Below are 15,024 nucleotides of genomic sequence, written 5' to 3'. Positions count from 1 at the left end.
GGTAAGATCAAGTGGAAGAGGAGAGTTTACAGATCATGGAAGGAGGGACTGGCCACTTAGGAAGAATACGAGGCTGTTGTCAGAGGGTGTAGGGAGGCAAATAGGAAAGCTAAAGCCTCCTTAGAATTAAACCTGGTGAGAGGGGTCAAGGACAACAGAAAGAGCTTTTTCAAATACATGGCAGATAAAAATAACACCAGAGGCAATGTAGGCTCACTGGTGAATGAGGTGGGTGCCTTGGTGACAGATGATACAGAGAAGGCAGTTACTAAATGCCTTCTTTGTCTACTCTGCTGGAGTCTGTCCTGAGGAGTCCCATACCCCTGAGGCCCTAGAGGAAGTCAGGACAATGGAGGAGTCTGCCTTAGTTGATGAGGACTGGGTTAGGGAGCAATTAGGCAATCTGGACATCCATAAATCCATGGGTCCAAATGGGACGTACCCACGGGTGCTGAGGGAGCTGGCTGAGGTCATTGCTGGACCACTCTCCATCATCTTTGCCAAGTCTTTGGAAATGGGAGAGGTACTTGAGGACTGGAGGAAAGGAAATGTCACTCTGGTCTTTAAGCAAATGTCACTCCAATCTTCAAAAAGGGCAAGAAGGAGGACCCAGCTAACTGTAGACCGGTCAGCCTCACCTCCATCCCTGGGAAAGTGATGGAACCACTTATCCTTGGTGCCATCTCAAGGCATATCAAGGATAAGAGGGTCATTAGGGGCAGTCAGCATGGCTTCACCAAGGGGAAGTTGTGCTTGACCAACCTCATTGCCTTTTATGAGGATGTAATGAGGAGGATAGCTGATGGCAGTGCAGTGGATGTGGTCTACCTTGACTTCAGTAAAGCCTTTGACACAGTCTCCCATAGCATCCTTACAGCTAAACTGAGGGAGTGGGGTCTGGACGATTGGGTAATAAGATGGACTGTGAACTGGCGGAAGGAAAGAAGCCGGAGAGTCATGATCAATGGGGTGGAGTCCAGTTGGAAACCTGTATCTAGTGGAGTCCCCCAAGGCTTGGTACTGGGACCTATATTATTAAATATATTGATCAGTGACATGGATGCGGGAACAGGGTGCCCTGTCAGCAAGTTTGCTGATGACACCAAGCTGGGAGGAGTGGCTGACATGCCAAAGGGCTGTGCTGTCATCCAGAGAGACCTGGATAGGCTGGAGAGTTGAGCAGGGAAAAGTTTAATGAAATATAACAAGGGAAAGTGTAGAGTATTGCATCTGAGCAGGAACAACCCCAGGTTCCAGTATAGGTTGGGAAATTACATATTAGAGAGCAGCGTAGGGGAAAGGGACCTGGGGGTCCTGGTGGACAGCAAGATGACCATGAGCCAGCACTGTGCCCTTGTGGCCAGGAAGGCCAATGGCATCCTAGGGTGTATTAGAAGGGAGGTGGTTAGTAGGTTGAGAGAGGTTCTCTTTCCTCTCTACTCCGACGTGGTGAGACCACAGATGGAATATTGTATCCAGTTCTGGACCCTTCAGTTCGAGAAGGACAGGGAACTGCTGAGTAGAGTCTAACGCAGGGCAACAAAGATGATTAAGGGAGTGGAACATCTCCCTTATGAGGAAAGGCTGAGGGAACTGGGCTTCTTTAGTTTGGAGAAGAGGAGACTGATGGGTGACCTTATTAATGTTTAAAAATATATAAAGGGTGAGTGTCACGAGGATGGAACCAGACTCTTCTTGGTGACAACCAATGATGAGACAAGCGGCAACAGGTTCAAACTGAAACACAAGAGGTTCCACTTAAATTTGAGAAGAAACTTATTCTAAGTGAGGGTAACAGAACACTGGAACAGGCTACCCAGGGGGGTTGTGGAGTCTTCTACTCTGGAGACATTCAAAATCCACCTGGACCCCCTCCTGTGTAGCCTCATCTAAGTGTTCCTGCTCTGGCAGGGGGATTGGACTAGGTGATGTTTTGAGGTCCCTTCCAATCCCTAACATTCTGTGATTCTGTGAAAATACCATTTCCTTTTGAATGCTTTCAAGTATCTAAATAAGTTCAATAGGTTTATTTTTCTGTTTTCCATATGAAATTCTCTTCTATTTACTCAGAAGTGTATTAAGCACCTAATAGTTCTCTAATTTAGTGTGGCTAGAAAATGTCTAAGCTATTGTGGTTTTGGTTTTGTTTTTGTTTCTTTCCCCTTCAGAACATTACCAACTATATGTTCCTGAATCAGCTCAAGTTGGCTCAGCAGTTGGCAAAATCAAAGCAAATGATGCAGACACTGGTTCAAATGCAGACATGAAGTACACAATTATAAATGGTGATGGCTCTGGGGTGTTCTCTATATCTACTGACAAAGACACAAGGGAAGGAATTCTTTCCTTGAAGAAGGTAAGTAATGGACTTTGAAAGTTCCCTGTCTATGTAATTAAAATATAGTGACAAACACTGAATAAAAAGATACCATGATGAAACATTTTACTGTTTAAACTAGAGGTGTCAAAGTCATTTTCACTGGGGGCCACATCAGAGAGAAGCAAAAATCAAGAAAAAAATTATTTAAATCTTCTGTGCTTTTTGAATGGTCATATCTTATATTTGTAATAAACTTAGTGATTTTTTTTATTAAGATACTTTAATGTTTCTGAATGATGGTTTTGCATTTCTTTGGAAGAAATAAAATTTAGCAGAAAGTTGTACTAGTGTTCCTGGACTTTATGAATTATGGCATTGAAAGTTCATCCATGCCGATGAATGTGTAACTCAGTTTTCATAGGCTGTTATTTTTTTACTTTTTTGCCAGCTGGCATCTAAAGGGTCAAGTATTGTGCACTGTGTACTGTAAATACTAACTTGCTTGTAAAGACTCAAATTGTAACTGGTCAAACTATCACACAGCTATAATTTATATGAATTTCCTATATTTATATGATTTTCCTATATTTAAGCTATTAATTATGTATCAAACTATTGATTATAAAATTTTCTTGTAATTTAATTTCTTTCTTAACTCAATTCTATGCACAAATCTAATTCCATAGATAATTTAATCTCCATATTAAGTCCTCTGAACTGAGTTCATAGTGAATGTTTCCTTAAGTGTCTGCCAACTTCTGCTAATATTCTATAGCTAGATTTAAATTTACACAGAATCACACAGAATGTCAGGGATTGGAAGGGACCTCAAAAGAGAGATGGGCTACTATGTTTAAGCAACATTAAAAACAAACAAACAAATGAACAAATAAATAAAACACCCTTTCCAACAAAGGGAAATAATTTATTTATTTCAGTTTTCACTGAGACTCACAGACATCAACTAGCAATTCTCATGTGCATTCTTGTTATTCAGGCTTGTAGGCATCAATTATATCAATTATATCCATGCAGCCCAAAAATTAAAAGTGTATCTGTATTCATATTTTGTAAAATATATTCTGGGTCTGATTAAGAGTTGGAGGAACAAAAACCAGATAAAATGTGGGAGAAGAGAATAAATAAAAAATATAACAAAGAACTTTTTTTTACATCTGAGAAGAAATTTATTTATGTATGCTTTATTTAACATCTTAAATAGGCTTTGTAAATGCAGGAAACATTTTTATAATTTGTAATAATTTAAAAAGAGTTTGCATCTCTCTCAGTATCTTAAAAAGCTTTAATTCAGTGTCTTTTATAAAGATTGTGTAATGCTCACCTCTTTCAGCCACACAGAGGTAAATTCTGTCTTTTTTTATACCACTGAAATTATTTTTGTTTGGTTGTTGGAATTAAATGAGTCCTATTGTGAATCTGATTAAATAGTTGAAATATTTCATTTGTATTTTTTTTTTTCCAATTATCATTTTTACATTCAAACTCTTGCTGAATTAGAATACCTTAGGTCTTTTAACATGAATGGTATGATTAATAAATTATATTAAATATAGATTAGAAAAGAAAACTCCTACTGGCAAAATAAGATTAAAGCTCAGATTACCTGAAATAATAGATGAGTCAATGAGCAAATTTCTTTGTACAGCATTAGACAGGCTGTAAATGGAGGCCCAATTTGTTCTTTGAATGTAAGATAAAAGTCAATTTTAATACATTTACAGTATTTAAGCAGAAGCCTAGTAAAATAGTTTCTGTAGATTCAAATTGCAATCAGATTTCTTTTTTTTTTTTTTTATATTTTATCAAAACTTAAAGGAAAAGTGATGCAAGTGACTTGTGAGTTGTTCAAAGACATAAAATATCACAGAATATGCTTTGCTTGCAAATTTCCTTACTTCTCAGGAGAGAACAAGAAAAATAATAATTTTGTAAAAAATGTTACTAATTGTGACCCCTGGTAATAATAATCCTTAGTACAGTATATGTCTTTTCTGTCTTAGACAGCGTAATGTTAAAAATAGTGATATTTTTTCAACTCTGTGAATTACAGTGCAGCAAAGTAAAGTCTTCTTCTCTTGTGCCCCAGTGTCTAATTCTTTAATTCATAGACCTTATGGGAAGAAGAAGAAGGAATACGAAAGTCAAAAACTGTTTTCGCTATGGTTGAAATATCACCTTTTTCTGGTTATCTGAACGGATTATTTTTGTATTTCTGGACAAAAACAAATGTTTGTATTGTCTGAGTTATTAATAACTACACAAAAGAAAGAAAACAAGATTTTAGACTTTGTTCTATTCCTCATATGTTTTCTGGAAGAAATGTATCTTCCTATACAACCTAATCCAATCACTATCAGTATCAACTTATTTTTCCAAAAGGGCATGATAGTTACAATTTGCAATCCTTGTTTATTCTTAGAATATATATGCTGCAGAGCAATGCAAATTACTATTTAATATTTCCCTGCTCATAACAGAAATACAACATAAATTAATGAACAACATCTGAGTTTGAATTTATTAAACTTGTATTTCTTTATGAACTGATTTGATTTGAGTAGTATACTTAACTCTTTTTTATAGTAATAGATTTATCAGGCTATGTTAAATTTCCATACCTTTAAAACTTGTCTTTACACATTTAGAAAGAGAGACAGAGAAAGCAGAACAGAAAAAAAAAAAAAAAAACAACTCTCATACTGGCAGTGTTAAGAGAATGAATTAATTGTCCTTCAATACATAGATGAAAAAAGGAATATATAACATATATAAATCCTGACCAACTATTTTTCTTATACAACATCCATCAAATTTACTGTAGATTTTATCTACAAAATATATACTGGCATTGACAAATCACACATTGAGTTCCTCTCACCTTAAGTACTACTTTTCCACTCTTCACGGTGGTAGGAAACACGAGGTTAGCCTTGGTTGAACTTGTACTGATTTTGGTTCAGACAGGCTGTCAGGTCCATATAGAACAATACAGGTCATAGAGGAATTCTGCCATGCCACAGTATCATAATAATTTCTATTGCGAGAAAAAAAAAATAAATAAAAAAATCCACAGGTATGCAACTTCTTTTACTGTTATGCTTATGTCCTCACACTGTTGGAAACTTAATGGTAGTACATAAATACATATATATATATATATATGTATACATACAAACTATCTGCTTTGCTTGGTGTACTAATATTAACTTATTTATCTTTCTTTATAAATTGGATGAAACCAAAACTTTGTAACCCAGTAAGTATTAAGGTGTCTATTATCAAGAAAGATTGCTTTTTCTCAACACACAAACATATTTTAAAAATTGCAATCTGAAACTCTTAAATCTGTTCTAGGACTGCATGCATGCTCTGGCATATCTTTGTGAAACAGATAAGCGCGTGCTTTGTGTCCTCCTTGGTTTACTTGTTTCCCAGAAACTTGCCTAACTTTATGGAAGTGCAGAGAGATATTGATAAAAGTTAAACAAAATTACAGCAGAGGTTCTTCTCAATACTTCTGTATTTAAAGTGTCTCATTATGTGGTAGCTCTGTCAGCTTTCTCTCCCATTGGCCTTGTTATCATCATTGCAGCCAGTCCATACAGTCAGTATAGTACAATTCTGAACTGAAGAAGTGGCTCAGACTCTACCTGGAAAGTGGGCACATGTTAAGATTGCAGAAGAGTTCAGAAGAGACTGACAGTTCTTCATTTGTGCATATATTTTTCTCTGTAAAATCAAGGAAAAGGTAGTGACTCAGACCATAAACTGGAGTAAACAGGGGTTTTGCAGCACAACAAATAATACATCTTTTGCCATTGATTATGAGTTCTGAGATCAGTTTCTTGAGACGTTTAAGTCATCTAAACTGAACTGGTATTTTTTAGTCATTTCAGTAACTAGAACTAACAGACAATATATAGAAAAAGTAACTTCTCCCATGAAATTCTTGATGGGCTGTCTATGAAATGTAGTCAATACTCTAGTAAAGCTTAAGAAACCAACTCAAAATAGTTGTGGCCCTGTAAACAAGGCTTCCAGTAAAAAAGATTACTTAATTCTGTATCTGTTAATTACTTTCATACTTTTAAATTAAATATCACTGTAGTCCCCTTTGCTACATGACTATCTGATGCTAGAAGAGTTAAGCGTTGAGTGTGTCATGTTTACCTTATATCTTGCATAAGACACTGTAATAGCATGCTATTGTAGAGTTAAAACAAATATCAACATACCAAGTCAGTAAAATTAGTTCACAAAAGTTTCAAAACCAGCTGAACTATGGAGATGAATTTTTGACGTGTAAATAGAAGCTAGAAATGGGACTTCTAAGAAAGAAATAATCCCTGCTGTGTGATACACAAGTCAGACACCCACCTTCCTTCCCAGTAGAGAGGTCGGATTCCTAGCAGGAATCTATTGATTTAAATAACAGGGCAATATTGAAGTGTCAGTGATGCTTCTGGTGGATGGTACAGCTGTGGATCTGCCTTCCATTGGGCTTTATTGGAACATTAGGCCCTGTAGAAGGTATATTCCCTGTTGCAGACTTTCTCCCCATTTATAACTGCATAATCCATGTGCAGCACAGCAATTGATGATGAGACAGGCTGTAGAGTTGCCTCATTGTTGGTGTTGAAGAATTGCAAAGGAAATGGTCAAGAATATAGGGATTAGAAAGGTACACAAGCACAAGTGTAGGCTATGCTTACACATTAAAGTTCCCGTCTCTTATGATAACTGTTTTCTTGCAAGGAGTTCCTTTTTTTTTTTTTTTTTTTTTTTTTTTTCAGTTGAGCATTTAAGAGATGCTGAAAAGAATTTTAGTGTTGCTATCACTTTCTATTAAACGTGTTACTTGAAAATATGAAGTTAATTTAAATTAGGATACATCAGTCTCTACCAATAAAAATCAAAAGCCGATAAAATTCAGAGACTTTATTACTGAAGAAGAATTTCATGCTATTTGCAAATTTGCTTAGAGTTTTTCCAAAACTGCTACCTTGCCCACAGTTCTGTCATAGAAAAAACCTGAATCCATTCTGCTTCTTGTATATCCTTCTACTTAAAAGGTATGGCAGTTGTCCCCAGAATATCACAGAATATTGGCCCTTTCCAGTAACATAAAGAAATGTGGTTTTAGTTAAATGCAAAAGATGTAGTTAGCTTGCTAGCAGACTGAACTGAAGCACAGAATGGTATTGATAAATCTTTTTTTTTTTTTTCTGCCAACAGCCACTCAACTATGAAAAAAAGAAATCATATACACTTAATATAGAAGGAGCAAATACTCACCTTGATTTCCGATTTTCTCACTTGGGACCATTCAAAGATGTAACAATGTTGAAGATCATTGTTGGCGATGTGGATGAACCTCCACTCTTCACTATGCCTTCCTATGTCATGGAAGTTTATGAAAACGCTGAGATCGGGTCTGTTGTTGGTACAGTAACGGCACAAGATCCTGATGCTGCCGACAGTTTAGTGAGGTATAGTAAGTCCAAATCACACTAGATTGAATTCCACTTGCTAAAGGGTTAAAGAGATCTGAGATGTATGAAGCTATGTCTTTTATTTTGTTACATGAGGGGAAGCATTTATCAGAATGGTGTCATGATCTGTCTGTATGGATTAGATTTAAAAAATGTAATCATCAGCCTTTTGTTGTTTTGCAGTGAAATTGCCATCTAGCCATCAATCTGAGTAAAGGTCTGTGTGCACTAGTTCCTGCAACAGCACCTCTCCAAACAGCACATATAACAAGGCCAGCATATGGTTACCACATCATATAAAATGGCTCACCTCACTGTCCTGCTGGCATTCAGTATCCTGCCACTAGTTATAAATCTGTTCAGGACCATAATGTTTTTTTTCCCCTGTCATGCTGCTGTTGTGCTGGCTGTCTGTACACCTGCCACACTGTACTTGTCCCAGGTGCTTGTGAAAGACAGGAACAGGTTTAGGTACACATTTCTCCACTGACATGCAGTATAATTTTTGCAAAATTGCATTTGAGGAGGAAGCCATTATTTGGGAATATGCTTCAGTTTTAGTGGGGTATCAAAAGAATAGAATGATACAATACAATGCACTCCACTGATGTTGCTAGGCATATGTTGTGTCATCTCCAATTGCCAGTTCTAGGGCAAAGAAGTCTTGAGAAGCAAGCACTTGCAACATCAGATACATCATTTGAAAACTCAATGAACATGTAACATACTAGAAAGGAAAGACAAGTGTTGTTTTGTTTTGTTTTGTTTTTTTAAATTAAATTCATTCTTAAATCAAATGCTCTCATTAAAAAGGAAAAAAAAAAAAAATAAAGGAAGGTTGCTGTGTTGCTGGTCTGGCCAGAATACTTCATATAATAACAGAATTGTCTCAGAAAGAGGCTATGGTCTGAACTAAGGAACTGAAATTCAGCTAGAAATAATCTCACAGCAAGCTTGGGGAAAAAAAAAAAAAAAAAAATTATGCCAAAAATACACATATGGATATTATTTCAACTTTTAAATTTATGAGCATTTGGATTTAACCTTTAACACTCTGGTAGTGGAGTTTGAATTCATTACTGCTTTAAAGTTTTCATTTACGTGTTTTCAGCTTTAATAGGGTCCAATGACATTTTTTACTGGCTTAATTTATGGAATGAGTTACTGACGTACAATGTGAGAAATTTGTGGAACAACAAATGAATGTTTGTCTCAAAGGTGGTAGTTGATTTAAAATGTTGATTTAAAAGGAGAAAAAATCTTCATGAATACATATTTGATGCTATTCCTTTTTATGACATAATGCTATAGCCTTTGTGGAAATCATATGAGTACATACTTGCAAAACAGTTTTTCTTAAAGTAATTAGGCATTTTTAGTCTCTTGACTGAGTTGAAATCTGCTGGGTATGCGTAATTGTCTCAGTAAGATGAAACAATTTTTGCAGAACAATGAAAGCATCAGGTTTTTATGGTTATCTAGTGCTAACAGTCTAAGATTAAAAATGTTTCATGTCAGACAATCAATAAGTACAATTTCTTATTGGCAAGTTATTGCCTTTGAACAATTGCCACTACAGTATTTGTGTCTAAATCATAATCTAAATTAGAAAATTTCACTGAAAATAACTACCAAGTGCCTTTAGCTTTAATACTATAATTCTGAAACAATAACTAACAGATTCAGACAGATTAGCTGTCAGGGTAGTTCTGGAATACAAAGAGCAAATGCAGATTCAACTGGTTCCTCCATACTTCAACTGTCCATGGTCTCTAAGAGTTTTGTCTAGAAAGGATTAAGACAACCATACCAAAAGGGAAGCAGCAACAGTGTGTACAAAGGCTGGAAAGATCATTTGGAGATAGGGGGATCAGAAGGAACAGTTTAACAGTTTAACAGTTTAACAGTGGCATTGGATGAGGTGATCCCCAGAGGTCACTTCCAAACACAACCATTCTGTGATTCCGTGATTCCCTCACCTCACTTTACGCACAAAGACTGACACTGCGCAGAAGGGCTTTTTCTTGTTTCAAGATTTGGCCACAGCTCAGGAAACAATGGGTTGGAAGTGGTGCGCAACCTCAGAAGCAGGCCAGGCCAGCTGGGCTCAGCTGTTGCTCCAGTGAAGGCAATGTCCTGCCCCATGTTCCCATCACAATGATGGGCGAAGAAACATCTCAGAGGAGGTTGTTTTTCTCAGAAGTGTGCTCACAGTGCATTTAGGTCCTTCTGTACTGCTTTTCAAGAAAGTCTGAGGATGATGAGATCACATCTCACCTTCATTTCTGCACAGTTCCTGGTTCATTCAAAATAAAAATAGTGATAATGAAAATAAAACCCAAGAAGATTCAATGTAACTTTCTTAGAAAGGACAGGTCACACAGTTTCCAGGGAAGATAGTTACAAATAAGACATGCACAGCTGATCTATGTGGAGCAATGGAATAATGGTTCCTCAACCAAATGGCTCAGATATGTCTCCAAATGCTGTGAGTCTACAGAACAAGCTATAGAGCGGTGATTTGCTTAACAATTTTTCCCAATCCCCTTGTGAGTGCTTTCCATTTTATGAGCATGCTCGTTGCTGTGTGTGAGATTGATAAAGCATTAGACAGACACAGTTGCAACTGTATCACTTTGCTGTCCAGTTGCTAAAAGAGATACAGTGCTGAGATTTGTTCACTGCCCAATTAAGCACACTTTATTTTGGTGGCAGCAATGATTCTTTTAATCAGAATACTGGTTAGAGGAATAGTTACAGTAATTAACAATGCTGAAGGGAAATATTTTTAAAAAATAAATTATTTAAGCTAAAACCCCCAAATAAATAATGATCTCTATTGTTATCAGTAGAGAGGGAGCTGAACACTTTTTTTTCCTCCTTATTTCCTTACTGCAATTTCATCACAGTGATTTCAGCTTTTTCCAGAGCTGAGCAGACTTCAGAGGGCACTGACTTGGTTTCAGTAATTGTACTGCTGTTTCACTTTTTCAACCCCAGGAAAAGAACCTCTGTAGTAACAAATGTAGCTATTAGAGGTTTCTTTTATTCAGACATTATCTACTTGGCAATTTGAGCTGTTTTAAAGGATTTTTCTTTTTAAGTTGATTTTTTTTTTTTTTTTTATTCTTCAAGTAGATATAAATGCACTTCATGGAAAATTTTCAAAATGCTATGTTTTAAAATAAAATATTATTATTATATTTAAATATGAAAAGCAGACCATCATATGCAACATGAAAAATAAAGATATAACTCTATCATGTATCAATTTTAAAGATAAAGATTTTTTGAGACATTTGAAAAACAGCTATTTACTTTAAAAGATTTGTTCTAAATCAGTGGAAAACACCCCAAATTGTAATTAATTCACAGTGATTACTGTCTTGTTGGAACATTTATGGGAAGCTAAACCCTTTTCATTGCAATGTGTCAAGTAGTCTGCTTCTATACCAAAATCTTATTGCTTGAAAAGATCAGGGTCAAATCATGTCTTATATACTATCTGATGTGCAAACAGGTCTTGAAAGTTTCCCATACAATATGAAAGAAAGCATAACTATTAAATGCTCTAATTATAATTTTATTTTAGTATATTATTAATTTTAAATCTCTCCATGCTTACTTAGAAATTATCTTTTTTTCTTCATGAACCCATACACTGAAGACTTACATGGAGGTTAGGGGTGAAAACAGCTTTTGATTGGCAAGTTGCATATGTGCATTGGGAGCAGCTCCAGGCTGCTAATGCTGCCTCAGGGCTGTGGTAGTGCCTGTTGAAACCCTGCCACCTTCCTCTAGGTGGTTGTTAGGTGGTTCTAGCTTTCTGACTGCATCTGTGCTGTTTTCAGTGGAGTGGTTTTCAGAAAAATAATGTTGTTGCTGTTTCTCAAGCTTCCGTGACGTTAGTGATTCAGAAAAGAGTACGAGTGTAGTTTTAAGACCATTACACTTTCTGAAACTCTGATCAAATAGTGAAAATATTTGCATGACATGGACAAGTTCCATCATATTAACTTGATCCCAGTTTGATACTGTCCTATGAGGAACTGAAAGTCTTTATTAACACTATACCCTGGTAAGAGTAATTTTTGCAAAATAAGATATGCTATGATAGAAATACTGCAAAGATAACTCACTGCTTTTGCTGCTACTGTGCAAACTTTGTCATGCACTGGTACAGGAGGCTAATCACAGTTTTGCACATTAATGAGAGGTCCTATCGTCATTTGTTACTCCCACTCATTATGTTTGACTTCAGTTGTTAGCATTTCTGGGCAGAAATGGTCTCTGCACAACTACTTAGCAGAAGATTCCTGGTGAATGAGGTACAGGTACTGATCAACACTCTATGTGTGGTGGTAGTGTCAAACGATAAGAAATATAAGCACCTTCCTTTTCCAGAATGATGTCTATCATGGCTTAGTCAAAAATAACCTTATACTTTGTTGAATCCTGGGAAAGGTGATTGGTTTATTATATTAATACATTGATGTTTTGCTGTTTTTTTTTTTTCTCTAACCAGTCTGTAAACTACCTCATTGTAATGAATTTTATTCTCTAGGGCTGAAATTTATTAGCTATTGGAAACCAAAATAGCTTTAGTGCCTCCCTGATGTCACAAGAAAATGAACTTCTTTCTTCACTGTACTCTTGACACTACTGCTAAAAAAGCATTAAAATGCAGAAGAAATAATTATGAAGCATAAAATGGCACATGGTTGTCTTTTATAGAAAATGATTGTTTTACTTCCAGGAAAGGCAAAACCAGCAAAAAAATAACCAAAGAAAGTCAGAAGAAGCTTTTTTTTTTTTTTTTTTTTTTTTTTTTTTTCCCTTCCCTATGACTATCATACTGCTTATTTTGTGCCAAGTTAGAGAAGAATACAAGTGCAGCCTCAGTCCTGATTCTGGCTTCTCACTTTTCTAATGGTCTTATAAAGGATGATGTCTCATAATGGTTATGACACATATAAATACTAATGAGCAGAAAAATGTGTTTTTCCAGCACCATACCTGGTCTATAGAAGCTATAATGAATTCAAAGTTGTCTTACCCTAGTTTGATTTAAATTAACAACCTTCTCTTCCTTTCTTTAAGACAGTATACTGAAAAATTACAAATTACAAGTTCATGGGATTATAATAATTGTTATGGTGTAGGAAATTGTTCTTCAATTCCTGCAACACATAGAGAAGCTTATTTTAACTTTTCCTGCATTGTTACTAAAATACATACTTAGGTTTAATACTTTCTGGCATCAGGTTTTAGAAAGTGAAGTGAATTTTCAGTAAATGGTATTTTAACAGAAATACACATGTGTAGATGAAAGAAAATATCCATGGAGTTTCACTTATTTGTGAAATAAATTTGTGTAAATTGTTTCCGAGTACCTTTAATGCATGAGGTGTTGTGGAGGATTCTGGTTATAGACTATTTTTCTGGTGTAAAGTTTGTATTTACTAGAAGTAGAACAAAATCTGAACATTTGCTTCAAACTCAATCGTTCAAATTTTGGTTATGCAGCATCAACATATTAAGTGAAGGAACATGCAGGAGAGAGCTGTGTGAGGGGATTGGATCGGAAGCTGAAAATGAAAATTGTATTTTAAAAAATTGTTTTTCAGTTCTTGCTCTCTGAGATCAGAATCCATTTCTACACTGCTCTGCCCTACTGTCAGCAGGGAGAGGGGATAAGACTCCTACCCTGCTGGAAAATATAAAAGCCTCTTCATCTACTTGTATTATTTGTTTTACATGCTTTGGAATGTTACCTAAGTGGAATAACATCAGTTTGCTTTCTGCTATGTTGTGCACAGGATGCTTTGTTGGCTGTACTTAGGGCAACCTGTTGAGATCAATGCTGTTGTGCTGACTGACTGGCCCTCACATGCCTGAATGGGGGAACATCCTCCCTCAGATCCTTCCAACCCTGCACTTGTGGAAGCAAAGGCAAACATCTGTCCCTCACTGTGCTCAGACTCTCAAAGCATAACATTGCTACAACACTGTGATCAACACCTACAGAGACACACTAGTATCTTCCCAGGGTGTGTGAAATGTTCACAGTTAGTTAGCAGACAGGAGTTGTGTCCTCTTCCATCTCACCCCCTTCATTTGTTGGCTCTCTGTATTCCTCCAGTATTATTCTTCTCCAAGATTGTCAGTAAATCAAAACAGAAAAAGAACACCCTATTTTGAACAGCTGGAGAGAGAGGGGGATTTTTCTCCAATTTATTCTCTGATTCTCTTTCTGTCTTCACAGCAAGGAACTATTTTAAAACATTTTTTCATAGTGTTGAGGTGGGATTTTTTTCCCTGTGGCCTCAAATTACTTTTGATTCTTCTCAAGCTATTTGTCCCAGACCTCTCACTAACAAAAATATCTGTCTCTCTGTGCAAGAACTTGTAAGCTGTTCTGACAGCTGTTCTGAGTAGGAAGCATCCAGCTCGGGATGGTGGTCAAAATCTCACGGCAACCAGAACTATCTCCATCCATCACCTAAAACTGTGAGAGAAAAAACTGACAGATCATCTTCATATGGTGACTCTGAGAGGCTGATTTTTCATGCCAGGACATCATCTTTACCTTTCTGACTTCAGAATGCCTCTGGTATTTAAAATTCTTTTATTCTTTTAGGAGTCAACCTTCATATCTTAACATCTCCATAGTGTAGTGTTCTGATAGGACCATTCAGCTCTATTAAATAGACATAGATCTATCTATCTTGTTGTTTTTTGTTTTTTTATTTTTTTTTTAGTTTAATATCTAATATGAGGAGGGAAAAAAAAAAGATAATATGTAAGTAGAATACTAGTATTGAACTAGTAAAGCTTTTAGAAACAAAAAGTCATTCTCACATGACACTGACTGCACTTCATTTCTTAGAAGCGTTGGAATATGAATGCTAATCTCTCTGAATAAAAAAGCAACTTTGATATAACAGTTCTGCCATCAACACATCTGTTTGAAATGCATTTGGACAGTTGGAATCCTCTGAAGAGATTCATAAAGTCAGGAAAAGATGACAAAACTTTATCTTGCTTTGACTTCTGAATTATGCCTCTAAGGGTGTGGGTTGTTCTTAGCCTACATTTACTGGCAGAATTAGCTAGAAAAGATGATCAGTGGGTAACACATACAGACAGAAACTGTCAGCTAGAAAAGATGGGTGTACAGAAAAGACTCAT

At 36.1% G+C, this 15,024-nt stretch overlaps 1 protein-coding gene across 2 annotated transcripts in view; it reads left to right on the top strand.

Annotated features, from left to right (window-relative positions):
* CDH18 (cadherin 18) overlaps positions 1 to 15,024 on the top strand; it is a gene marked incomplete at both ends in the record, with an annotated part of 164,230 nt that overhangs the window by 110,683 nt on the left and 38,523 nt on the right. For both annotated transcript variants that reach the window (XM_080339182.1, XM_080339181.1), the window contains 2 exons: positions 2,169 to 2,356; positions 7,577 to 7,830. In XM_080339182.1, coding sequence (XP_080195308.1) covers positions 2,169 to 2,356; positions 7,577 to 7,830 — 442 coding nt within the window. The remainder of the gene's footprint in view (positions 1 to 2,168; positions 2,357 to 7,576; positions 7,831 to 15,024) is intronic.

This window comes from Nesoenas mayeri, assembly GCF_963082525.1.
Source record: "Nesoenas mayeri genome assembly, chromosome: 2".
Classification (NCBI taxonomy): domain Eukaryota; kingdom Metazoa; phylum Chordata; class Aves; order Columbiformes; family Columbidae; genus Nesoenas; species Nesoenas mayeri.
Note: the sequence above shows the minus strand (reverse complement) of the source record. Positions and strands in the feature narration are given on the sequence as shown.